This window comes from Rana temporaria, chromosome 12, assembly GCF_905171775.1.
Source record: "Rana temporaria chromosome 12, aRanTem1.1, whole genome shotgun sequence".
Taxonomy (NCBI): Eukaryota; Metazoa; Chordata; class Amphibia; order Anura; family Ranidae; genus Rana; species Rana temporaria.
In genome coordinates this window covers 100,442,944-100,468,993 of record NC_053500.1, presented here as the reverse complement: position 1 = coordinate 100,468,993, position 26,050 = coordinate 100,442,944, and the positions used below count along the sequence as shown (strand labels likewise).

General features: G+C 41.6%; 1 protein-coding gene across 3 annotated transcripts in view; it reads right to left on the bottom strand.

The window, feature by feature from the left end:
- The window catches only part of SOCS7 (suppressor of cytokine signaling 7), a 110,240-nt gene that overhangs the window by 9,298 nt on the left and 74,892 nt on the right, over nt 1–26,050 (bottom strand). For all 3 annotated transcript variants that reach the window (XM_040329848.1, XM_040329846.1, XM_040329849.1), the window contains one exon: nt 16,532–16,685. In XM_040329848.1, the coding sequence (XP_040185782.1) occupies nt 16,565–16,685 (121 nt within the window). In that variant the 3' untranslated portion in view covers nt 16,532–16,564. The remainder of the gene's footprint in view (nt 1–16,531; nt 16,686–26,050) is intronic.

Genomic DNA, 26,050 nt, shown 5'->3' with positions numbered 1-26,050 from the left:
TGTGCTGCACAGAATAAGTGGTTATAAATGGAACACCCTGTCGAAAAATTCCCGGCTATGCAAGGTCTTTCAATAAGAAGATTATCTCGATTCAGTTGTTTAACCGATTCAAGGGTAGTCACCAAACTGGCTTTGGTATATCCCTTTTCCAAAAACCTATGGGTAAGTATTTGTGCCTGTTGTAGGAATTCATCCTGGCTAGAGCAGTTCCTTTTGAGTCTCATATTCTGACTCTTCGGAACTGATCCAAGCCAGGGCCTATGATGACAACTTGTTACTGGAATAAATTAAATCCTGTCTGTAGACTTGAAGTGTGTTGAAGTAGTTTGTTTTTTTACCATTAACCTTAATTCTCAAATCCAAAAAGTTGATTTCTAGCTGACTCATCTAATACTTCAATTCTATACCTCTATGGTTTTCATTGAGGGAGGCCATAAAGGTCTGGAGAGATGGTGCATCCCCATCCCACAGGAGGCGGATGTCCTCTATGTACCTTGCCAATCGAACCAACTGAGGTATGTCCCGGGCATAGATGACATCCTCCTCCTACTTGGCCATAAACAAATTGGCCAGGCTGGGGGAATATTTAGCATCCATAGCCACCCCCTGTCCTGCCTGTAAAACTGATTACTAAACCAAAAGTAATAATGAGTTGGTGCAAACTCCAATAGTTCCATCAAAAAGAAAATCTGGTCACAATGAAGCCCTGAATCTCTAGTAAGAAAACCCAGAGCGGCCTCAAGACCCAACCCGTGAGGGATAATTGTATATAGTGACGCGACATCGGCTGTCACTAGAAATGTACCAGATTTGACACTTGGTCCAGACAAGATGTTAATGACAATCAAAAAGAACTGCTCTAGAGCCAATGGAGGTCCCCAACTGGCTGGAGATATCGCTAGCAATGGACAAACCCCCAAATTGGCTACTAGGGGGACAGAGATGGAGGAAGGGAGAGCGAAATTAGACCTGGGGGGAAATAGAGCTGACACAGAAATCTACAGTCCAAATTTAAAGTTACCGGTTGAAAGTAAAAAGTTTAATTTAGGAACTTTGGAATTTAATATATAGTAAAAGAAGAGACATCATTCCTATACTAGTTTCTAAACAATTTTTTTTTTTTTTTTGGGAGGCCCCTCGGTCCATAGGTGATCTTCCCCCCCCTTTTTTTTTTTTGGAGAGAGGTTGGGCATGAAATAAACAGAATAGTTTTTTTTTTTTCCTCTCTCGGAAAAATCAACAGGACAAATGACTAATGGTTTAATGACCCAACAATGATATTGATTGGACACATACTTCCCTAATCCCTAAACCTCGGGTTGGGAGGGGGAGGGTGGGAGGAAGCAGGGGTTAATATTTTTTTTTTTGGTGTTTATTGGCTCCTTTCTCTGGGGAAGGATCATCCATTAGAGATGAGGGGAAGTGGGTTTTTTTTTTTTTTTGGGATGCTTTAGTTTTGTGATATGTTTTCTAGGCTTTTCTAGGCTTAGTCCTAAATATTTAATAATAATAATTCATTTTTTTTTCCCTTTGTGTTTTTGGGGAGGGATATTAGTGGGATATTAAATTCTTTTTTTTCCCCCTCACTATTTATCTCTTTTCACACTTTTACACTTCTATAGTGATAATTAGAAGTGCAAGGATATTTCACATAGGGAGATAAGTTATATTTAATACACATATATATTCACACCAATAATAGATAAAAGGGACAACCGGGACAATAGAGACTTATAATACACATAATTCACGATACACGTATAAGTATTTAATATACACATAATATACATATAACACATAGATTGTAATTATAAATACTCGACACTGGGAAGCCCCCAGAGGGCATTATGGTATAGATTTAGATGGTATAGATTTATATCCTTTTGGGGATGGGGTGTTTATTTCTATATTTTTTTTTTGTTTTTTTTCTTTTGGGTAAGGGGTTCAATACGGGGTAGGGAAAGGTGTGATCCAGAGCTAAGGAAGTAAAATTAAAGCTAAAAGTGCTTGATACCTAAAAGGGTGGCAGCAAGGGGGGAAAGACCAGAAAGTCTGATAGGGATAAGGGGAGTGGAGGATAGGGTCTGAGGATGGGACAATAAAGGAAGAGAGGGGAATTATGTAACAAGGTTGCCAAAGAAAAAAATTGTAATAATGTAAGGTGATAAATGTAGGAAGGAATGAACGCAAAGGGCTGGAACTAGAGAGGGGGGTTTCTCCTATGTCTTTGTTTTTTTTTTGTTTGACTCTTCTTTTGACTATGTTTGACGTGTATTTGCGGTTTATCTTGATATGTATGATATGTATAGATTGGTGTTAAAATCACTATTTGGCGGGGGGGGGGCCTTTGGGCTCCGGGGGGGGGGGGGGGGGGACATAGGAGGGGGGGATCAGAAGAATATAGAGCGGGTGCTCCAAGATAGGTAGAAGGCGAGGCTCTCCGCGGTGCTCTTGTACTTAACCCCATTAGAGCGCCTCTCCTTCTGGAGGGAAGTCGGAGACGCTCAAAAAAAAATTTTTTTTTCCTCTCTCCTACCAACAGTGGGACCCCCACAAGATTAGTGGGCTTCAAAGGGGAGAGAACTAAGAATATTTGGACAGAGGACTATAATCTGAGATACTGGGGGTTTTTTGTTTTGTTTTTTGGGGCGGTTGTCTCTCCCGTCCCTCTGCCCTCTACTGCTCCCTGTAAAAAAAAAAAAAAAAAAAAAAGGGGGGAATCAAGATGGATAAAATAAAGATTACCACTTATAATGTGAAAGGGTTAAATATCCCAGAAAAAAGATCCAAATTATTTATGGAATTGGGGAGATTAAAATCACAAATTGTCTTCTTACAAGAAACACATTTTAGAAAAGATAAGATTCCAAAGATGAGGAGTCAGAGATACCCGACAGTATATTTAGCAGCGTCCCAGACTTCAAAAGCTAACGGAGTAGCAATTTTGTTGGCCAAAAGGATAACATGGAGAGAATCTAAGGTAGTGGCTGATGAGGAAGGACGCTTCATGGTTAAGGGGACATTAAATGAACAAAAGGTTACCTTAGTAAACATCTATCTCCCAAATGAAGACCTGGTATCCGCATTGGAGAAATATGCAGACGTGGTAAATCAAAACAAAGAGGGGGTCCTAATTATGGGAGGAGACTTGAATATGGTGTTGGATCCCAGTCTAGATTCTTCAAGGGGGTCTTATAACATATCCAACATAAAGTTGAGAAAGGTAAGGAAAATTTTACAAGATCTACAATTAGTAGATTGTTGGAGGACCCTCCATGTCCATGAGCGAGATTATAGTTTCTACTCAAAATATAAAACATACACAAGAATTGACTATATATTCTTGGACCAAAATACATTGTTAAACTTAAGAGAAACTACTATGGGATCATTTACGATATCAGACCATGCCTCAGTTAATTGCTCCATTGAATGGGGGGTTGTGGGTCCTAGAGAGTGGAACTGGAGGATCAATGAAACACTAATCAAAGAGCCAGAATATGAGAGTAAGGTAAATCAGGAAATAGAAATGTTTTTTTTTTAATGAACGATAACGATGAAACATCACCGCTATGCAGATGGGAGGCACACAAGTGCTATTTGAGAGGAATCCTTATCTCATTGGGAGCACATAGAAAAAGAGCTCTCACCGCAAAGCTAGACAACCTGCTTGGGGAGATCCGAATTCTAGAAAATGAACATAAGAAAGCACAAAGAGTAGAAGTTGAAGAGAGACCAACGTCCCTCCGCGATAAACTGAATCTGATACTTCTGAATAAGGCAAAGGCTAATTTAACTCGATGCCGAAGGGCATACTATGAATTTGGGAACAAGCCAAGCAGGATGTTGGCAAACGCGCTGAGAGAAACAAGAGCAAAAAACCACATTGAAAAAATAAAAACTCAAAAGGAGATATCCTAGTTAGTTCATTGCAGTTAATAGCGAAAGCTTTTAGAGAATATTATAGCGGCCTGTATCAATTGGAGTGCCAAGCTACATCAGTAAAGACTCAGAGAAGAGAGGACAGAATAAAAGAAGATCTAAAGGCATCAGGAATGCCCAGAATTTCAGAAGAAATTGCTGATACTATAGAGGGGCCGATTACATCAGAGGAACTTTTAGAGGCAATTAAAGAAATGAAATTGGGTAAATCACCAGGCCCAGATGGGTACACCTTACTGTATTACAAAACCTTTTATGAAAAATTGGCTCCAAAGTTCCTGGAGGCCTTTAATTCAATAAAAGAGGGACAGCCGATGCTAAAAGAAACACTGGGAGCACATATAGCAGTTATCCCTAAAGAAGGGAAAGATCCCACAATATGTCCTAGTTATCGACCAATATCCTTATTAAATGTAGATCTGAAGATATTCTCAAAGATAATTGCAAATAGATTAGTGACCCATATACCCGCCTTAATCCACCCTGATCAAGTTGGATTTACCCCCGGTAGGGAAGGAAGGGAGAATACACAAAGAGTGCTAAGTACTATTTATATGTCCCAATTCTATCAAAATCCATTAGTGTTAATTTCAACTGATGCAGAGAAAGCTTTTGATAGGGTGGATTGGGGATTTCTTAGAGCTACACTACAACATATAGGACTAGGAAGAGGGATGCAATGTTGGATTTCAAGTCTATATTCCTGTCCGACGGCAAGGGTAAAGGTAAATGAGGCATTGTCGGACCCTTTTCCAATATGTAACGGAACAATACAGGGATGCCCGCTTTCACCGATTATCTTTATCCTTGCCCTCAAACCATTTCTGAGAACTATCCGGGCGAACACGGATATAAGAGGCCTTCGGGTTAAAGGAGACAAATATAAAGTTGCTGCATTTGCGGATGACCTCTTGTTCTCAATACCGTCCCCAGGGCTATCGCTACCATCTCTGTTAAAGGAGATAAGGGAATATGGGGACCTGTGCAATTTTAAGGTGAATTAAAGCAAATCGGAGGCAATGGGGGTGGAGGTAGAAGGACAGATGCAGCGACAATTGGCGGCAAATTTTCCCTTCAGATGGACAGATTCCCATATTTGTTACTTGGGAACAAAGATACCGAAAAATTTAAATAGAATATATGAGCTGAATTTCGTACCTCTGGTTAGACAGATTAAGGCAGATTTCCAGCGTTGGGACAAGGAGATCTTCATATGGTTCGGAAGAATCAATATTATAAAAATGAACGTCATGCCGAGATTACTTTATTTATTCCAGACCTTACCTGTGAAGATCCCCTTAGGTTTTTTGAGAGATCTAAGAACTAGATTTGGGAAGTTTATTTGGGCAGGAAAGTCAGCGAGAATACGGCGAGATATCCTGATTTTACCCAAGGACAGGGGAGGGGCGGGACTCCCAGATCCAATGGGGTACCATGATGCCTCTCATCTGGCAAGGGTGATAGAATGGTGTGTCCATCAGAAGGAAAAACCATGGCTCCTTATGAAACAAAAAATTACAAACATCCCCCTGGAGGGAATGGTGTGGATACAGGAGGCTGACATTCCACAAGGGTTGAAGAAACATCCAACAATAGGAGCCACAATACGAGCTATTAAAAGGATATTTAGGAAAACTAGAATTTCGAAACACCAAAGCCCACTGACACCTGTCCTGGGTAACCCTAGATTTGGGATAGGCCTTACAGATCTACATTTTAATAACTTAAGACGACTAGGAATGAGTAGACTAATACATTTTGAAAGTGAGAACCAAAGCTTGTCGGCGGGAGAAATGGAAGACGTAGTGAGGAGGGAATTGGATCCAATTAGACAACTTCAATTAAAAGCGGCCATCAGAGCTATGAAATCACAAAGCATAATGACTAGAGATACATCGGATTTCGAGGAACTTTGTTTAAAGGGGGAACGGCTGAGACATGGTCTGGCATTAATGTATAGTTTGGTAGTAGAGTCAGAAGCGCCAAAAGAATTGCCTTTCATAGTAGCATGGGAAAGTGAACTGGGAACCAAATTCTCAGATACCCAGAAAACAAAAATATTTAAGTTCACACACAGGGCTTCGTTAGCCTCCAGATACCAGGAGGGGGGTTATGAAATGTTAACTAGATGGTAAAAAACCCCTGTAGCATTAAAACGAATATTCCCAGAAGTGTCAGATCAGTGCTGGCGATGCGGAGTAGCAGAGGGCACTATGATACACATATTTTGGGAATGTTCCAAATTGAAACAATTTTGGGAAATGGTGGCGGACACAGTAAAAGAAATCACCGAGGTGGATTTGGGGAACAATCCAGCTACATACCTATTGTATGACTTCCCCGTTTCCATGGCAAGGTTTAAAAACTCTTTGCTTAGGCATTTATTGACTGCAGCAAGGGCTTGTATCCCAATCTTGTGGAAAAGTACATCTCCACCGATAAGGCAACAATGGCTGGGTAGAATAACAGAAATCCAGCAAATGGAGAATTTGACCATGGGTATAAGAGAGCAAGAAGAGAAGTACAGACAGGTTTGGACCCCATATGAGAGATATAGGGAGCAAAAATTATAGGTGGGGAGAGGGGGGAGAGACGAGTATTGAGGTTTTTTTTTTTGTGTTTGGTTGCTGGGGGGGGGGGGGGGTTATTTGGAAGATAAGAGGAAGGGAAGCTAGGACTAAGCTAGGAGAGTAGGAAGATGTAGTGGAAGAGCTAGTAGTTAGGAAGGGGGAGTATGGATCGGTAGTTAGGGAGAATAATGAATAATAGTGTAAAAAGTACATTAAAGTGTATAAATATGTATCACGAAATGTAAGCTGTATTTACCTTTGCAAGAGCTACTGAGAAGAAAAATATATAAAAGAATAAAAAAAAAAAAAAAAAAAAAAAAAAAAAAGAACTGCTCTAACCACTTATTCTATGCAGCACAAAAACATTAAACAAATGTTGTCCCAACACTGGCCCATTGTCAATAACAATCGTGTATTGAAAGACATTCTGCCTGAGAGGCCTCAGGTCGTTTTTAGAGGGGCCTCTTCTTTAAGGAATAGGGTGTCTCCCAATATATGTCAACGCTTTTATTGATAACTCATAGGTGCTTTTATTGTAAGCTTGGTCTGAGTCATACAACCTCTCTCCAGTTCGCTATTAATCGATTAATTTTTTATATATTTATTAATTTATTTAAAGTTCACTTAGTACACATATTTTCACGTCACTTATAATTATATAAAAATATAAATTTATTTTAATTACCTATATCAGTTTATGGATTCGATTAATAATTAATCAAGTTAATTTTTAATATATATATTTGTTTATATATTTATTAAATTTATAATTTATTACACACGGTATTAAATATCTAATATCATACATTTATTTTTCACATTAATTGAATTTCATACATTCATTTAAATTCACCAAATATTAATTGGTTGGATTATTTATTTTACACCTATTAAATATATATTATTTGTTATTTAATTTATACCAGATTATTTCTTTTCTTGGAGGCATTTCTGGTGATATCACATTTAGATCCAATATCCACACATTAATTAGAAGTAAGACACCATGGGCAATCCTTGGGATTTATTTCATAATATATCACCTTAATTTTTTAATGGTTGCATACACTTTTTATTCACTGGTTCACGTTAATATTATTTTATTATTTAGGTTCTAGAGTTTATTTTCTTTTTTCTACACACACGCTACCTATACTAAGTGGACGTGTGTTGTTTTTTGTTTTCGGTCGTTATTTTTAAGATATTCAGTGTTTGGGCTAGAAATGGGCAAGCCTGAATACAATTTTACATGAGTAAAATAGGTCTGCCAATAATTGAGATGGCAACAGATTCATGCCAGGGACTCAGACTGAGGCATGTTATTGTTATGCTCTTCGTCTGTGTTTCTATGATATTTAGTGTTCTGGATAGAAATGGGCAAGCCTAAATAAAGTTTTACATAGTGAAATGGTTCTGCCAATAATTAAGATGGCGGCAATGGATTCATGTCCGGAACTCAGACCGAGGCATGTTACTAATTATGGTGGTAAGTCAGCACGCTACCCGCCCCTCATTGATGACAAAACGCATCTGAGGAGGTACGTACGTGCTGACGTCACCACGCTCGTCGAGGACGGGAGCTTTTGCATTGTGGCCGGCCAGCTTTAAACTACATGCTATTTCTATCTTCGTTTATTGTAAGTGTATCCGTTTTTACCTTAAAATTGGTTGATGGTATTACACTATGGTCTTTTATTTCTCCTTGGGTTAAACACCTATTTCCACGGAGTACACAGATTACATGTGGAGGTCCTGCATCCATCCATCCATTAGCCCGCAGTCTGGTTTTGATAGAAGATCCCTGTCAGTTTATGATTTGCTTTCAGGTGCTTGTTGTCTGGTAAGGGGATATTCCATACGGTGGTGGTAATTTTGTGTGCACTATTTGCCGTCTGGTAAGGAGGCTTTTTATGCGGTGGTGGTACACTTGTGCAAGTTGATATCACTGGGTGCAGTTATTAATTTTCAAATTTTGATATTAGTCCTGTCAAATGATCATCAGATTGGACAGAATTACGCTATGTTATATTTTTTTCTTGGGTTAATATTTACCTTTGTTGGAGTCAACTTCCCACCCATTTGGAACTTACCATCATTGGAGGAGTGAGTGTTATCTCACTAACCAAAGGGCTGGGCTGGGTTAAAGCCACCTGCTTTAGTGGCTTACTATCTGGTAAGCATGCCTTCCATCAGGTTATAATTCAATTTCCAGGATAGTTATTGTGTCAACCTTTGGACTGTACTATATAGCATAACCCATTTTGGACTCATTAACGCAATTTTTTCTTTTCCATTTTCACTGTGTTATATCCCACATTTATTGCTGCTTTGGAGTAGTTTTTATTTTTATAATTTTTAAATTGAATTTTTTCAGTAAGCGCAGTTTTTTTACCCTTTAATATCAGTGGGTTACTATCCTATTTCTAAATACACTTTTACACTGTGTTTGTATAATTTTTACTGTTAATAAAGCCCATCGTTTTTTTTTTACTGCACACAGGTGTAAAAACAAAAAACAAGGGGAGCACACCAAAACTTTTAATACAATTATGTAAAAGCAATGAAAATGCATTCACATGATCTCAGGTAACAAGATAATCAAACAGAAGCCATCCAAGGAAATAAATCCATCTCCATAGAACTGTGTGACCAAGCGCCAGCTTGTGTCTCTGTCTGCAGCCTAAAAAACTCAACTTGTCCCAGTATGTGGTGTTATACCTGAAAGGTTCCACATGTACTGTCACTTTAAGGCTGGCTCCACCCAGGAGTGATGTCAAGGGCAGCCATCTTAGAGCACATGTAAGGAAGCATAAGAAGATATACTTGTCCTGAGATGTATGTTGGAGTGTACAATAGGGTGAGCAGACATCCCTGGTTTCTGGGGACAGTCCCCAGATTGAGGACACTGTCCCCGGACCAAGTCTGTCCCCGGACTGGATTTGAACAGGGTTTGGGGCAATTTCAAAGACAGTCGGTGCAGAATATATTAAAAAAAAAAAAAAAATCTGAATCGCACACCCCCGGTCCACCGGGAGGTCCCCGATGATCATGTGCTGTTCGAAGCGGAGGGAATATTTCGTCAGTTTCGGGTGCATGCCCATTCAGCTCCGCTCGCATGTTCTTCTGCCTTGGCTCAAGTCCCGGCCAGCCCCTTGCCTGCTTATCTCCATACCTTCACTGGTGGAGTGATCTACCTTCGCTCCCCACCCAGTAGTAGCCAGGACTCGAAGAGTAAGTCTTGACAGGCTGTGAGGCGGGGGGCAGAGAGTTGCTGATTGCTGCCATTACTAGTAAAAAAAAAAAAAAAAAAAGTCCCCGGATTTAATTTGAAAAATCTGGTCATCTTAGTGTACAGCGATGTTGTTCCAGACCAGAGTCTTGTGTCTCGCACAACTCAGAGAATACAACAGTGGTGAAAAGGATGGGATTTACAAAGTATGAGAGAGAGAGAGAGAGAGAGAGAGAGAGAGAGAGAGAGAGAGAGAGAGAGAGAGAGAGAGAGAGAGAGAGAGAGAGAGAGAGAGAGAGAGAGAGAGAGAGAGAGAGAGAGAGAGAGAGAGAGAGAGAGAGAGAGAGAGAGAGAGAGAGAGAGAGAGACACAGACAGACAGACAGGACACAAAGGCAGTGTGGATTGTCACCTGGATAAAAACACTCACAGAGCCCAGCAGGGAAATGTCATTGATTGGGACATTAAGTGAATTTGATGGAGAACAGACATTCTGGCGTTCCTGGATTGAGAGACTGGAACAGTATTTCGGTGCAAATGCCATCCCAGACAACAGGCAAGTAGCAGTTGTTCTGACAGTGGTTGGTGCTAAGACATATGATCTCCTTTCCCCTGTAAAACCAGCAACTAAAACACTGGCAGAGCTCCTGACAATGTTAGAGGATCACTTCCAGCCTTAACTACTAGATATTGTGGAAAGATTTTGGTTTTATCAGCGGCAGCAGCCTGGTGAATAAATCAGTGTGCTCGCCCTTCGCAGACTAGCCTTTACCTGTTCTTTTGGGAAGTACTCACCTACTGCACTGAGAGATAAGTTTGTCAAAAGAGAAAGTTAACAGAGAAAGACCTTACCCTTACAAGGCAATTGAGACAGCTTCAGTGATGCAAATGGCCAGATGGAGGAATTGAACCCCCAGGGCAGAAGTGAAAAGGTGAAACAGGAAGTTTTCAGAACAGCAGTCAAGCCAACTACCGCAAACTGGAAATACAGACCCCCACCAAGCTGGGAATCAGCCTGCTACTGTTGTGGGCATACAGACCATGACCACAAAGTCTGCCAGTTTAAGACCTGTCATAATTGTGGTAAGACAGGCCATCTTAAACGCGTGTGCCGAAGCAAGAAAAACAACCTCTGAACCCCAAGACAAAGACATCTATGGTGGGAAGATATACATCATCAACGGAGTCAGAGGATGAGGAAGTGCTCCACAGATTAGACATACATCATATGCATTCAGCACCCTCTGCAATGACTGTAGAGGTAACTGTTGAGGGAAAGAAACTCAAGATGGATGTAGACACAGGAGCAGCAGTTTCAGTTATCACCCAGAAACAATTCAGACCCGAACAACTGTCCACCCAATACCAATAAAACTGCAGACATACTCAAAACAGATACTTCACCCACTGGGTTATGCGAAAGTACAGGTATTGTACAAGGGTCAGACAAAGAGAATACCATTATATATCCTAGAAAATGGGGGACCCCCTCTCTTTGGCAGAGAATTGCTCACTTTGGTATACCAGACATTGCCATGAACCCCTGTAACACAGTAACAATTCCATTAGGAGATAATGAGGGATGGGTGGTGTCCCTGAAGAAGCGGTTCCCAAAGATCTTTGACAACCAGTTTGGGAAAATAAAGAATAGCTGTGTGAGACTCAAGCTGAAACCCAACGCTCAGCCCAAGTTCTTCAAAGCTCGGACAGTACCTTTCGCACTCCGAGCAGGAGTGGAAGCTGAACTAAGTCGGCTGGAGGAACAAGGTGTCATCTCAAAAGGTAGAACACAGCGAGTGGGGATCACCAGTTGTACCAGTAAAGTGAGTGGGACTTGCGCATTTGTGGCGATTTCCGCATTGCACTGCCAAATGGAGACAGACCAGTATCCCCTACCCAGAGTAGATGACATTTTTGCCTCTCTTGCAGGAGGTCAAAAGTTGACCGAACTTTTGCGATTCGGCACTGCTTCGTTTTAACTGACAATTGCGCGGTCGTGCGACGTGGCTCCCAAACAAAATTAGCGTCTTTTTTTCCCACAAATGGAGCCTTCTTTTGGTGGTATTTGATCACCTCTGCGGTTTTTATTTTTTGCGCTATAAACAAAAATAGAGCAACAATTTTGAAAAACATTCAATATTTTTTACTTTTTGGTATAATAAATACCCCCCAAAAAATATATAAAACTTTTTTTTCCTCAGTTTAGGCCGATACGTATTCTACTTATTTTTGGTAAAAAAAAAAAATCGCAATAAGCGTTTATCGGTTGGTTTGCGCCAAATTTATAGTGTTTACAAAATAGGGGATAGTTTTATTGCATTTTTATAAAAAAAAATTTTTTTACTACCAATGGCGGCGATCAGCGATTTTTTTTTCTTGACTGCGACATTATGGCGGACACTTGACAATTTTGACACATTTTTGGGACCATTGTCATTTTCACAGCAAAAAATGCATTTAAAATGCATTGTTTACTGTGAAAATGACAATTGCAGTTTGGGAGTTAACCACAAGGGGGCGCTGATGGGGTTGACCTCATGTCTGTTTCTAACTGTAGGGGGGTGTGGCTGTAGGTGTGACGTCATCGATTGTGATTCCCTATATAAGGAAACACACGATCGATCACGGCGCCACAGTGAAGAACGGGGAAGCTGTTTTTACACACAGCTCTCCCCGTTCTTCAGCTCCGGGGACTGATCGCGGAACTCCAGCGGCGATCGGGTCTGCAAGTCCCGCGGCGCTTCGGACCGGGTTGCGTGCACGCGCGCGACCCCACGGCTGGGCTTAAAGTACATATACGTTGATGTGCCCAGCCGTGCCATTCTGCCGACGTAAATTGGCGTGAAGGAGTCCTTAAGTGGTTAAAATCGAAAGAATACAAAAACGCTGATCTTGGAGTTATGGATACTTTCCAGTGCAAAGGAGGGATTTTGGGTCTTCTTTACCCCAGATTCCTTCATAAAGAGTACCTGTCCCACAGATGATAGCTTCACCCCATTGGGGTAACCTTTTAAAGAGGAAGTAAACCCTGATGGGTTTTACTTCTTTTGCTCACTGCAAACCCTGCAAATTAAAAGCATAATGGGCTAGTATGCAACACATACTAGCCCATTATGTGACACTTAACTGCAAACTAATCCAGCATTGCCCCCTGTGCAGGCTGCATCCATCTTCTTGCCCCTCCTCCTTCCAGGCCTCGGACTCCGGCTCTGTGATTGGCTGGAGCCGCGTGGGAGCAGCCGGTAACTTTGGCACATGCAGATACAGGGGGATATCTCCTAAACCGTGCAGGTTTTTTTAGCTAAATAGCTTCCTTTACCTTACTGCAGTACTGGTTTCATGTCCTCATTGTTCGTTTTTGCTTTGAAGTTGCTGTAATTCTGCTGTGATCTCCACACTTCCTGCTTGTCTGGCTCCTTATGAAAAATCTCATGGCAGCTTTTCACTGTGGTCCAAGCTGTGTGTCTAAAACTCCTCAGAACCAATCAGATAAAAACAAAACACTGCCCTGGATTTGTTTGTTTTTGTTCTGTGGGTCTCTTTACTTCACAGAAACACGAAACCAGTTTAAAAACGAAAGTGACACTGCAGGTACATTATATGATTGAATTTAATCTATTTTTAATAATTTTTAAAAGGAATCAGTTAACTTGTATGTCTATACCCTGTTAACAGTCATTTCAGCAAAAAAATGTTTTTCCTTTAGTGACCCTTTAACTAGCAAAAAGTGGTTTGTAAGGGTCAACAACCACTTTAAAACGTTAAGTAAATAGTAGATAATAAAATATACGTTGTTTGTCGCCATTGCACGGGCATGCACAATTATAAAGGGGGACATGTCTGGTATCTATTTACGCGGTTTGACATCATCTTTTTATATTTTACAAAAAAATTGGGTATTGTGTTTTTTTTGCATACATTTTATTTTAAGTGTATTTTTTCCCATAAATTTGTTAGAAAAAAATGCAGCACAAATACTGTGCGATGCAACAAATTGCAAAATCAACAAATTTGTTCTCTAGGGCAGGGGTGGGGAACCTGCAGCCCGCAAAATCATTCCATCCGCCCCCCCCCCCCTTTGCTGCTGAGTGTGTGTCTGCGGAGCTGTCAGAAGGAGCCGATGTTTACCTTGTAGTTCCGGCTCCTTCTAAGTTCTGACAGTGTGAGTCACAGCAGATTGTGGGGGATTGGGGGAATCGCATTGTGGGGATTGTGTTTTTGTATCTACCATGACACAAAAACTCATACGTCTGGCATGCATTTTTTTCCAGAACCAACTCAGAGGATAGTCAGTGCCAGGGAGGCGAAAGTGTTCACACACTGGATAGTTAGTTATTAAAACTATAAAAAGTGGTGTGCGATCATATAAATGGCGACTACAAAGAAAAGAAAAATTGATGTAGAGTGTCGAGTTTTCCAAGAGAAATGGACAAATGATTATTTTTTTGTTGAAGTCAAAGGCAAACCTGTGTGCCTAGTTTGTGCCGATGCATTAGCAGTAATGAAAAAAGTGAATCTGGAGCGTCATTACAGCTCAAAACATGCTAAACTCAGCGAATTGGAGGGCCAATTGCGCCTGGATAAAATCAATGCTCTTCAGCGGAGTTTGGAATCACAACAAGCCACTTTCACTAGACCTCGTTATGACAGAGACAACGTTATTCAGACGAGTTATGTAGTGACTGAGCTAATCGCAAAGAAGCTCAGGCCTCATGTAGAGGGAGAGTTTGTTAGTGCCAGACAAAGTAAAATTGTTTCAGAGTGTTAGTTTGTCTCGGAGAACCGCCTTAGAACGGATTACTGACTTAGCACAAGATATTGAAAAAACATTGAAGTATTCTGCAGGAGATTTCCAATTTTTCTCTCTGGCTTGTGACGAGACAACGGACATAACAAATACTGCTCAACTGGCTGTTTTTGTTCGTGGGATAACTGCAGAGTTTGACATACGAGAGGAACTGCTTTCACTGGAAGCTGTGCATGACACTACAAGAGGTGAGGACTTGTTTAAGAGACTTGTTTTATCAATGAAAAAACTTGAGCTAACTTTTGAAAAGTTAAGTGGCCTTACTACAGATGGAGCTCCAGCCATGGTTGGCTCACAAAAAGGGTTAGTTGCTTTTGTCAAGAAAGAACTGAGTCATCTCAATCTTGATCCAAATGATTTAATTATATGCCACTGCATCATACACCAAGAAAGTCTCTGTGCACAATCGTTGCGATTCAACAATGTGATGTCAACTGTAGTGTCATGCATACATTTTATCAAAAACAGAGGGCTTAACAGCCGCCAGTTTAAGGAGTTACCAAGTGATCTTGACCGAGTATGGTGATCTTGTTCATCACTGTGAAGTGCGGTGGCTGAGTTGCGGGAACATGCTTTTACGAACTGCAGAATGAAGTAAAGCAGTTCATGGAGATGAAGGGAAAACCTGTCATGGAACTCACCGATAGCAAGTGGCTGTGTGATCTAGCATTCATGGTGGACATTACCAAGTACCTCTCAGAGCTTAACGTCAAGCTGCAGGGCCCCAACCAGCTTCTCAACTCCCTGCTTTCAAACGTTAAATCATTTGAAGGTAAATTAAGGTTGTGGAAAGTGCAACTTGAGAAGAATAAAACGGTGCATTTCCCCATTCTGGAAGGACAAAAGCCTTCTACGACACAAGAATATGCTGGTGAATGTGCAAAACGAATTAAGGCATTTAATGAAAGATTCAAGGATGTGAAAAGTAAACAAATGGAATTGAACATCTTTGCTACACCTTTCAATGTGGAACCAGCTGATGTGCCTGATAACCTACAACATGAAATAATTCAGCTGCAAAGCGATGATGTGCTGAAAGCTAGGTACAACAACCTCCCACAGCTTGAGTTGAGTCTACAAGCATTACCTAAGTAATGATGAATTCCCAACTTTGAGAAGACATGCATTAAAATATGCATCTGTGTTTGGAACAACTTACTGCTGCGAGCAGTTCTTTTCAAAACTTACCATCGCAGTCGACTGCGCTCCAGACTGACCGACGCAAACCTGGAAAACCAGTTGCGAGTAGCAACATCATCAATATCGGCCAACATCACACACCTCGCCAAAGAGAAGCAGTTCCAGCCATCACATTAGCGGTTAGTTAATTAAATGTTTGACCAAATATGTGGCGACAGTTCATGTCCTTTTTTGACAGCCTTATTTTTTTACATGCCCATTGTGCTTCCTTTGTTCTTTATTTGTAAAAATGGAGTATATAAATAAAGATTATACAAAAAAAAAATGTTTGACCAAATATAACAGGCTCATTTTTAAGTTGATCATTTTGTACGGCCCCCGAATGATGATGGAACAATCCAAATGGCCCTTAGCAGAAAAAAGGTTCCCCACCCCTGCTCTAGGGCCTATGCTTTAAAAAAAATATATAAATGTTTGGGGGTAATTTTTTAGCAAATAAAAAAAATACCAATTTACACAAAAAATGCTTCTCTCACAGGCAGCAGCCGGAGTCGGCCTAATTTAGTGAGTAGAAAGCAGGGGGCGTAGCAGAGCTCAGGAGTGAACCTGCAGAACCGAGAAGAGGAGGATCTGAGTGTGCCAGTGGGGGCCCACAGGAGGAGGTTCATGCCAATACACAGAGCAGGTGTAACATGTTTGTTATTTTACAAAAATAAATTAAATTAAAATTTAAGGTTTACAACCACACACTATTAAAAACTTCATAAGATTGATTTCAAACTGTGAAGGGAAACGAAAGGCCTATATACAGAGTACAACTAGACTTGGCTGGGTGTACAATTACCTGCATCCAACACAAATAAACTCAAGAGCTTTGCTACGTGGAATTCTCAGTACCAGATTCCATTTTGGGAACATGTCGTGCCTCCTTTAAACAAAGGTAAATTTCCTCCTGTTGATCATAGTAATAAAACTTGCGCAGGTATGAGATGAGAGGCCTGAAAAAGCAAAAAAGACAAATTATGAATCATTAGTGGAACAGTTTTATGCAACCGTAATACGTCCTAAGTTTCACATTCTGACAAATTCAGGGCAGAGGAGAATGAATGAAAAGCATGTGTGGGAGGACTCAAAGCAGACACTGCAGATTTTCAAAAAGAGCCCGTGTGGCAGTGAGCAGTAGGCCAAATTATGAAAAAATAGAAAGAGCAAAGACAGGCTTTCAAGGGATGTTGGAGACAAGCATCAGAGGTGAATAAGCATTAAGAGCACTGAAAGCACACTTTAAGTCACATACCAAGCACTCATGTGTGACTAGTCTACCTATACATGTAAAACAAGGGTAAGTTTGGCCCAGGCAAAATACAAATATAGCATCCCTGTGTTTCATCCAGTGAAAAATTGATTATTGTCCATTGCTTACCAATAAGTGGTGACGGTACAGACATCAACCTAAAGTGAACATGTGCACAAACCATGCACAAATGAACTATTAAAGTGGTTCTAAAAGGCTGGAGATTTTTTTTTTTTTAATTCTATATTTTATTGTTTTTTAATCGATTTTATACAAACAAACATACTTCAATTGCATACGTATCACATATACAACATATCACAAATCGATTCTGCAATAAAAAGGAATTTACAGAGCATTTTAGTTCCAAATTTTTTTCTTTTCTAGATATACTGACGGTATAGATAATCTTCATTGTCCTTCCTATTTATCAAGCCGGCACAACAAAACACAAAAACAAACCAAAAACAGAGGAAAAAAAATATATATATAAAAAAAATATTCCTCTATTCCGCCTCCGCCAGTGCATAGCCATATTCTCTAGAGCAGACATACGCTGACCATTTTTAAATAAACTTTTCTTCTTTGCCTTGAATAGTAGCACTACCTCTTTCCATAGTATATATTTCAGCTATTTTTTTAAGCCACTGCGAGACAGATAACCGCTTCCAGAGAGCTGATACACATGACTTGGCTGCATTCAGAGGGTGTACGGTCATCGAATTACTATATTTACGCCTAGAAAGCTCTGAAAGATGGAGCAAGTATCTGGCTGGTTCAGAACCCAGGTCCTGACCTGTCAGCTGTCTTATCATATCTCGGACCTTGGCCCAGAATGCCTGCAGTTTTTGACATGACCAAAAAATATGGAGCATATTGCCCTCTGCCACACCGCCAACACATATTCGTCCTTTCCGAATAAATTGTATGCAACAATGATGGGACTCTATACCAACGTGTGAGAATTTTATAACACAGCTCTTGGTACTTAGTAGCCGTTGAGGAGTGATGAGTAAAATGTAAAATATATCTCCGCTGCTCTTCAGGACAATGTAATGTCTAAATCTCTTTCCCATTTCTGAAGGAATCCCGGGGCATAACCCTCCGACGATTGTATTAACAGTTTATACATCTCAGATACACCATGTGCTGAGGGAGCTTTTACCAAGCATACATTTTCCACGGGCGTATTCGGACGATCTGACCACTCCTTACGAAGAAGGGAACTGAGAAAGTGAGTAAGTTGCTGCATCCGCCATGGATCCAGTGGTGGAATAAACATCAATTGTATTTCCGCCCTAGTCTTCAGCCTATATTCAAGATAATGACCTAGACAAAATTTACCCTTTCTCGCTGTTTGTCTGAAACGGCTATCTGTATATCCAGGGGGAAATTCTGGGGTTCCCAATATTGGATACAATATTCTTCCTTAGAGAAAAAATGGCTTTGTTGTATTACTCGCAGAGTTGCACCTATCAAAGGATGGTTCCTCAATATGCCAAGCACATTTGACCTTAACCATGGCACACATTGAAGTGGAATATTGGTGCACGATTGTTCAATTGCTACCCATGTTTTATATCCCCCATATCTGCACCACGCCATAACCCTGGCAAGGTGTACTGCCTGATAGTATCGGTTTGGATCTGGGAATGCCATACCACCCTGGGTTTTAGGCCTGGCCAGAAGATTGTAGGATAGACGTGGGTGCTTTTTTGCCCAGATAAATCTGATAAAAATACTACGCAGTGATTTCAGAAATGGCCCTGGAATAACTAATCGGTAAAGTCTGAAACCGATACAATAACCTGGGCAGAATGTTCATTTTAAGAATCGCATTTTTACCCATCCATGTATAGGGCCCCTTATTCCATCTCTCCAGGTCAGCCGACAAACCCCGCATTATCGGTGGAAAATTAGCTGCGAATATTTTGTCTACTGAGGGAGTCAGTTTGACCCCCAGATATGTCAAATAAGATGAAGCCCATGGAAAAGAAAATGAAGCTTCAAGAGCTTTAACCCGCGCAGGAGAAAGGGTAATATTAAGCAGTTCCGATTTTTGAATATTAATTTTAAAATTTGACAGAGCAGAATATCGATTAAACTCTTAATAGGTTTGGCAATGTGGTCTCTGGAGATGCAATACAAAACAGTATATCATCTGCAAAAGCCGCAGCTTTATGATCCATCTTGCCTATTGAAAAACCCTGAATATCCATGCTTCCTCGGACGTATAGCAGAAATGGTTCTAAAGTTAGTATAAAAATCAACGGACATCCTGTCTTGTACCATTCCTCAAATTGAAGTATGAGGCGGTTACCTCATTGATTCTAACAGCTGCAGATTGAGCTGAGTATATAGCCTCTACCCATTTACTAAACCCCTCCCCCACCCCGATATGGATTAACGTCTCCTTCAGGAATGTCCAATCCACCCTGTCAAAGGCCTTTTCTGCGTCAGAGGATAACAAACACAATGGTATTTTATGCAGATGAGCTAAATTAATTATATTTAAGGCTCTAGTAGTGTTATCCTTTGCCTCCTTCGTTGGTACAAACCCGGCCTGATCAGGGTGGATGATATCCTGAAGGCGAGATTGTAATCTTGACGCCAATATACGTGTAAAAAAAATTGAAGTCTACATTTAGTAGGGAGATAGGCCGATAGTTCATACGATGAGCATGGTCCTTACCTTCCTTGGGAAGGCTGAAGATTTTTTACCTTCATGGATAATATCCATGAAGGTAAACACCCGTGTGCAGTAGCCCCTCCCACCATACTTACCGGAGCTCCCTCTCGATCATGCCAGACAGCCAGTGAGCCAATAAGGAGAGAGAGGGGGCAAGGCTGAGCCACGGCTCAATGTCTGAATGGACACGCCTCAGCTCAGGAGCGTGCCAGCTTGGATGTCCCCAATGCAAGCGGCTTGCTCCTGGGGCATTTGACAGGAGGGAGGGGCCAGGAGTGTGGGCAGGGTATCCAAGAAGGAGGAGGAATGTGGCTGCTCTGTGCAAAACCTCTGCACAGAGAAGGTAAGTATGACATGTTTGCCATAAAAAAAAAGCCTTTAATATCCCTTAAACACATTTTGAACAAGTAGTAAAAAGCACCTTATGGTTGAGTTCACACCGCATTACTGTGCACATTACATGTGATGTCTGTGCGATGCAAATTCAGTCATACAGTTTGTATGGCTAAAAATGCATCGCATTCGCACCAAAATGGTGCGGGACCCTTTTATGGTCTGCACTGAAATCGCATGGCATGGGTGTTCAGACCCATGCAATCCAATTCCTGTCCGATTCTACAGTTTGCACTACGATCTGTAAACAGATGTCATTAAAAGAGAAGTATAGGCTTAAGTTTTTTTTTGGGGATTCATACTTGCCTCGGTGGATGGAACATCAGACCGATACTCCATCTGTCCCCCGCCATCTCTGTGCTGAGAACCGAGCCACCGAAAATCGCTGATGGCTCGGTTCTCACAGATCCCAGAGAGAAAAGCTGCTGTCAGTCAGCGTCTTTCCTCTCTGCTTCTCCACGCTCATTGGAGCGCTGAGCTATGGAGGGACAGGGAGAGGCTGTCTCAGCGGGTTGCTGAGACTGCCATCAATCAGGGCAGCTGGAGGAACCCGACTTGGAAGTCATGATGACGCGCTGCCCTGACTGATGGCAGGAATGTCAGCGCAGAGCGAATTTCAGACTGCTCTCTGCTGAAAACGGGTCACAGGAGTGCAAAACGAATAGCACTCCTGTGACCCTTAGGAGAGGCCAAGCCTAAAAAGCTCAGGCTGGACTTCTCCTTTAACTTTACATTGACAACCGCAGAGAGCAGTGTGAACTGCCTGTGAGTCAACTGTGATATGGGAACCTGCACAGGAATCGCCCTAGTTCCCGTATCGCACTAGTGTGAACTGGGGCTAAAACTCTGTACTTGCAATCATTGAAGAAATGAAACTTCAAATGTAACAGAGGCTTGGAAATCGCATACTTTCTTTGGAGAACAGAATCTTGGCAGCCTTCCAGTCTTTAAATGTAAACTGCAAACAGACTTTTATGCCACGTATACACGATCATTTTTCGGCATGAAAAAAACAACGTTTTAAAAAAATGTAATTTAAAATGATCGTGTGTGGGCTTCACATAATTTTTCGGGTTCTGAAAAACAACAAAATTTTTTTTCGAACATGCTGCATTTTTTAACGACGTTTTAAACAACGTCAAAAACCCACGCATGCTCAGAAGTTATGAGGCGGGAGCGCTCGCTCTGGTAAAACTACCATTCGTAATGGAGTAAGCACATTCATCACGCTGTAACAGACAGAAAAGCGCAAATCGTCTTTTACTAACACAGAATCAGCTTAAGCAGCCCCAAGGGTGGCCTCATCCGCATGGAACTTCTCCTTTATAGTGCCGTTGTACGTGTTGTACGTCACCGCGCTTTGCTAGAGCATTTCTTTAAAACGATGGTGTGTGGGCAACGTCGTTTTAATGATGAAGTTGGAAAAACGTTGTTTTTTTTACATGCCGAAAAATGATCGTGTGTACGCGGCATCAGGCCCCACGTTCACACTTGCAGAACTGGGATGTTCGCTTGATGTGGCTGCCCTATGCACAACAAACGTGCCAAAGAAGAACATGAAATGGCTGGTTCCACTACTGGGACAGTCCACTTTTTAAGAAAACCCTCCTTAGTTAAATATTGTTGGACAAAATGCTTAAGAGTACTAAATATCTTTACAGAATTAGGCCAAAACAGGTCACAATAGTGAGTGTACAGGAAAGATTTTTTTGCAGGTTGAGGACTTAACAGAACCTAGACTGGAAACCTTAGGCATTGCAGGTCGTTCCACATCCAAGCACACATGTAAATAGTCAATGACCAAAAGGGTTTTGAATCTATGGCAGAAGACCGAGATTCCCCATGTACCAAGTCAAACAGAGCAGAAACATTCCTTTTCATTCTCAGATAATTGCGCATAAGCAGCTGCAGCAACACAAAAATAAGAAATGGAATCTGGAGGAAAAGGGCATAAATTCTTGCATGTGACCCCTGCAATCTGAGTCATAAAAAACATAGCTGAACATTTCCTCAAAAACTCAGCCATTCCTCTTTGTACAAGGAGGCAGAGAAAGCCACCCCTTAATGGGTTAATGAGTTAAGGAGAACTCTGAGGAGTACTACAACCACGGTCGAGGCTATCTGTGTCTGGTCCCTTAGACAATACAATGCAAGCCTCCGAACTGTTAGAAGATCATAAGTTGCCAAGCCCCACAAGACTTTGCACTTATGATCCACCTAAGTATAGCCATGGCCAAAAGTTTTGACTGACACAAATTTACATTTTTACATAGTCTGCTGCCTCAGTTTTTATGGCGCCAAATTTGCATATACTCCAGAATGTTCTAAAAAGTGATCAGATGAATTGCAATTAAGTCTTTCTTTGCCATGAAAACCTGATAACTTATTTTTCCAGGCCGGCTTTGTTATACCCGAAGGGTTCCACATGTACTGGCACTTTAAGGCTGGCTCCACCCAGCAGTGATGACAAGGGTCAAGGGGCATAGTAGCCATCTTAGAGAGCACATGTAGGAAGAGATAACCTGTACTGTCCTGAGATGCATGTTGCAGTGTACAGCCTGTACTGAAATAAACATCCATTGTTCCAGACCAGAGTCTTGTGTCTCTCACAATACACAGGACACAACAGTGGCGACGAGAATGGGATTTACAAAGCGTCTATCAGTCAGAGAGAGAGAGAGAGAGAGAGAGAGAGAGAGAGAGAGAGAGAGAGAGAGAGAGAGAGAGAGAGAGAGAGAGAGACAAAAGACATTGTGGATTGTCACCTGGATAAAAGCACTCACAGATCCCAGCAGGAAAATGTCATTAAATCGGGACATTAAGTGAGTTTGATGGAGAACAGACATCCTGGAGTTCCTGGGTTGAGAGACTGGAACAGTATTTCAGTGCAAATGACATCACAGACAACAGGCAAGTAGCAGTGTTTCTGACAGTGGTTGGGCCCAAAACATATGACACTCTTAGAGATCTGCGTTCCCCTGTAAAACCAGCAGCTAAGACATTGGCAGAGCTGCCGACACTGCTAGAGGATCACTTCCAGCCGAAACCATTAGAAATTGCAGAAAGATTTCGCTTCTATCAGAGGCAGCAGCAGACAGGTGAAGAGATTAAAGTTTATGTGCTCGCCCTTCGCAAACTAGCCTCTACCTGTTCTTTTGGGGACTACCTACCTACTGCACTGAGAGATAAGTTTGTCATGGGACTGAATTGTGAGTCAACACAAAAGAGACTGTTAACAGAGAAAGACCTTACCCTTACAAAGGCAATTGAGATAGCTTCAGTGATAGAAATGGCTGTGAAAGATACAGAGGAATTGAACCCCCAAAGCAGAAGGGAAGAGGTGAAGCAGGACGTTTTCAGAACAGCAGTCAAGCCAACTGCTGCAAACTGGAAATACAGACCCCACCAAGCCGGGAGTCAGCTTGCTACCGTTGTGGGAATACAGACCATGACCACAAAGTCTGCCAGTTTAAGGATCAGACCTGTCAATTGCGGTAGAACCGGCCACCTGAAACGAGTTTGCCGTAGTAAGAAGGTGCGATATAAACAACCTCTGAACCCCAAGACATCTATGGTGGGAAGATATACATCATCATCTGAGTCAGAGGATGAAGAAGTGCTCCACAGATTAGACATACATCATATGCATTTTTTGAATAGAGAGAGCAGACTGCGCAAAGGACAAAACAATAACAAAGCTGCTGAACACTGAGGGTCAATAAGTCCTTGGTCAGAGTATGTAAAAAAAGCAGTGCAGCGCTACTAACAAAATGATGAAAGTCCAAAAAAAAAAAAAAAAAATTAATCAAAATGAAGAGAGGATAAGGGTGACTTCTGGAACCTCAATAGGTGATCGGATGAAGACTCCTTATAAAACAGTCAAGTATCCTTAGATAAAAGTACAAGCCGCTCACCTTAGCAGATGGACCTGTGGGTGAGCAGCAGGTCGAATGCGCTGTCCCTCTTAATAAGGGGGTATTATAAGATAACGGTGCCTCCTCGGTCGATCCTTTTCTCCAAACCGACTTTCAGTGGCGGATGGTCATCTGGTATACTCTCATGTAGTTGAATGGCATGAAAAAGTATAAAGTAGACACATAGTGCTCTCCGTATAGTAACCAAAATACAATAAGTTTATTTAAAATAAAAGTACTCACAAAAGAGGCACTATATCCTAGTGCGTAGAATATGAGCATATATGAGCATATATCGATAAAATACCAAGTAGGTGGCTGTCCTGACATCAGAATTGGAAGCCCCCCGCACGCGTATCGTCCCAAGGTACAGGACTTCATTCAGCACCCTCCGCAATGACTGTAGATGTAACCGTTGAGGGAAAGAAACTCAAGATGGATGTAGACACAGGAGCAGCAGTTTCAGTTATCACCCAGAAACAACGGAGACAACTTCAGACCCGAAAAACCACTAGGTTACGCAAAAGTAAAGGCATTGTACAAGGGTCAGACAAAGAGACTGCCATTATATATCCTAGAAAATTGGGGACCCCCTCTCTTTGGGAGAGACTGGATTGCTCACTTTGGTATGCCAGACATCGCCATAAGTCCCTGTAACACCGTTACCATTCCATTAGGAGATAATGAGGGATGGGTGGTGTCCCTGAAGCAGCGGTTTCCAAAGATTTTTGATGACCAGTTGGGAAAAAAAAGCATGACTATGTGAGACTCAAGCTGAAACCCAACGCTTAGCCTAAGTTCTTCAAAGCTCAGACAGTACCTTTCGCACGAGCAGGTGTGGAAGCAGAACTAAGTCGGCTGGAGGAACAAGGTGTCATCTCAAAGGTAGAGCACAGTGAGTGGGCATCACCAGTTGTACCGGTAAATAAAGCGAATGGGGACTTGCACATTTGTGGCGATTTCCGCATGGCACTGAACTCTCAACTGGAAATAGACCAGTATCCCCTACCCAGAGTAGATGACATTTTTGCCTCTCTTGCAGTGGCTCCCAAACAAAATTGGCGTCCTTTTTTTTCCCCCACAAATAGAGCCTTCTTTTGGTTGCATTTGATCACCTCTGCCGTTTTTATTTTTTGCGCTATAAACAAAAATAGAGTGACAATTTTGAAAAAAATGCAATATTTTTTACTTTTTGCTATAATAAATATCACCCAAAAACATATATTAAACAATTTTTTTCCTCAGTTTAGGCTGATACGTATTCTTCTCTACGCAATAAGCGTTTATCGATTGGTTTGCGCAAAATTTATAGCGTTTACAAAATAGGGGATAGTTTTTTTGCATTTTTATAAAAAAACATTTTTTTACTATTAATGGTGGCGATCAGCGATTTTTTCCGTGACTGCGACATTATGGCGGACACTTCAGACAATTTTGACACATTTTTGGGACCATTGTAATTTTCACAGCAAAAAATGCATTTAAAATGCATTGTTTATTGTGAAAATGACAGTTGCAGTTTGGGAGTTAACCACAAGGGGGCGCTGAAGGGGTTATGTGTTCCCTGAAGTGTGTTTACAACTGTAGGGTGGTGTGGCTGTAGGTCCGACGTCATTGATTGTGCGTCCCTATATTAGGGAACACACAAATCGATCACAGTGCCACAGTGAAGAACGGGGAAGCCGTGTTTACACAGGGCTCTCCACGTTCTTCAGCTCCGGTGACCGATCGGGGGACTGTAGCGGCAATCGGGTCCGCGAGTCCCGCGGCCGAGGTCACAGAGCTTTGGACCGGGTCGCGGGAGCGCGCCCGCAACCCACCGTTGGGCTTTATACAATCACGTACAGGTACGTGATTGTGCCCAGCGGTGCCATTCTGCCAACGTATATCGTCGTTAGGCGGTCCTTAAGTGGTTAACCTGCGAGTTGTAGCCCCTTCACGGGCAAAAGCAGAAACAGGGATTTGATCCTCTGCTGAATGAAGGCTCAGCAGCAAAAAAAAAAAAAAAAAAAACACACGAGCCTTCGCTGTATATATACAAAAGACAAAATACTTTGGTAAGGTCTCGGCGAT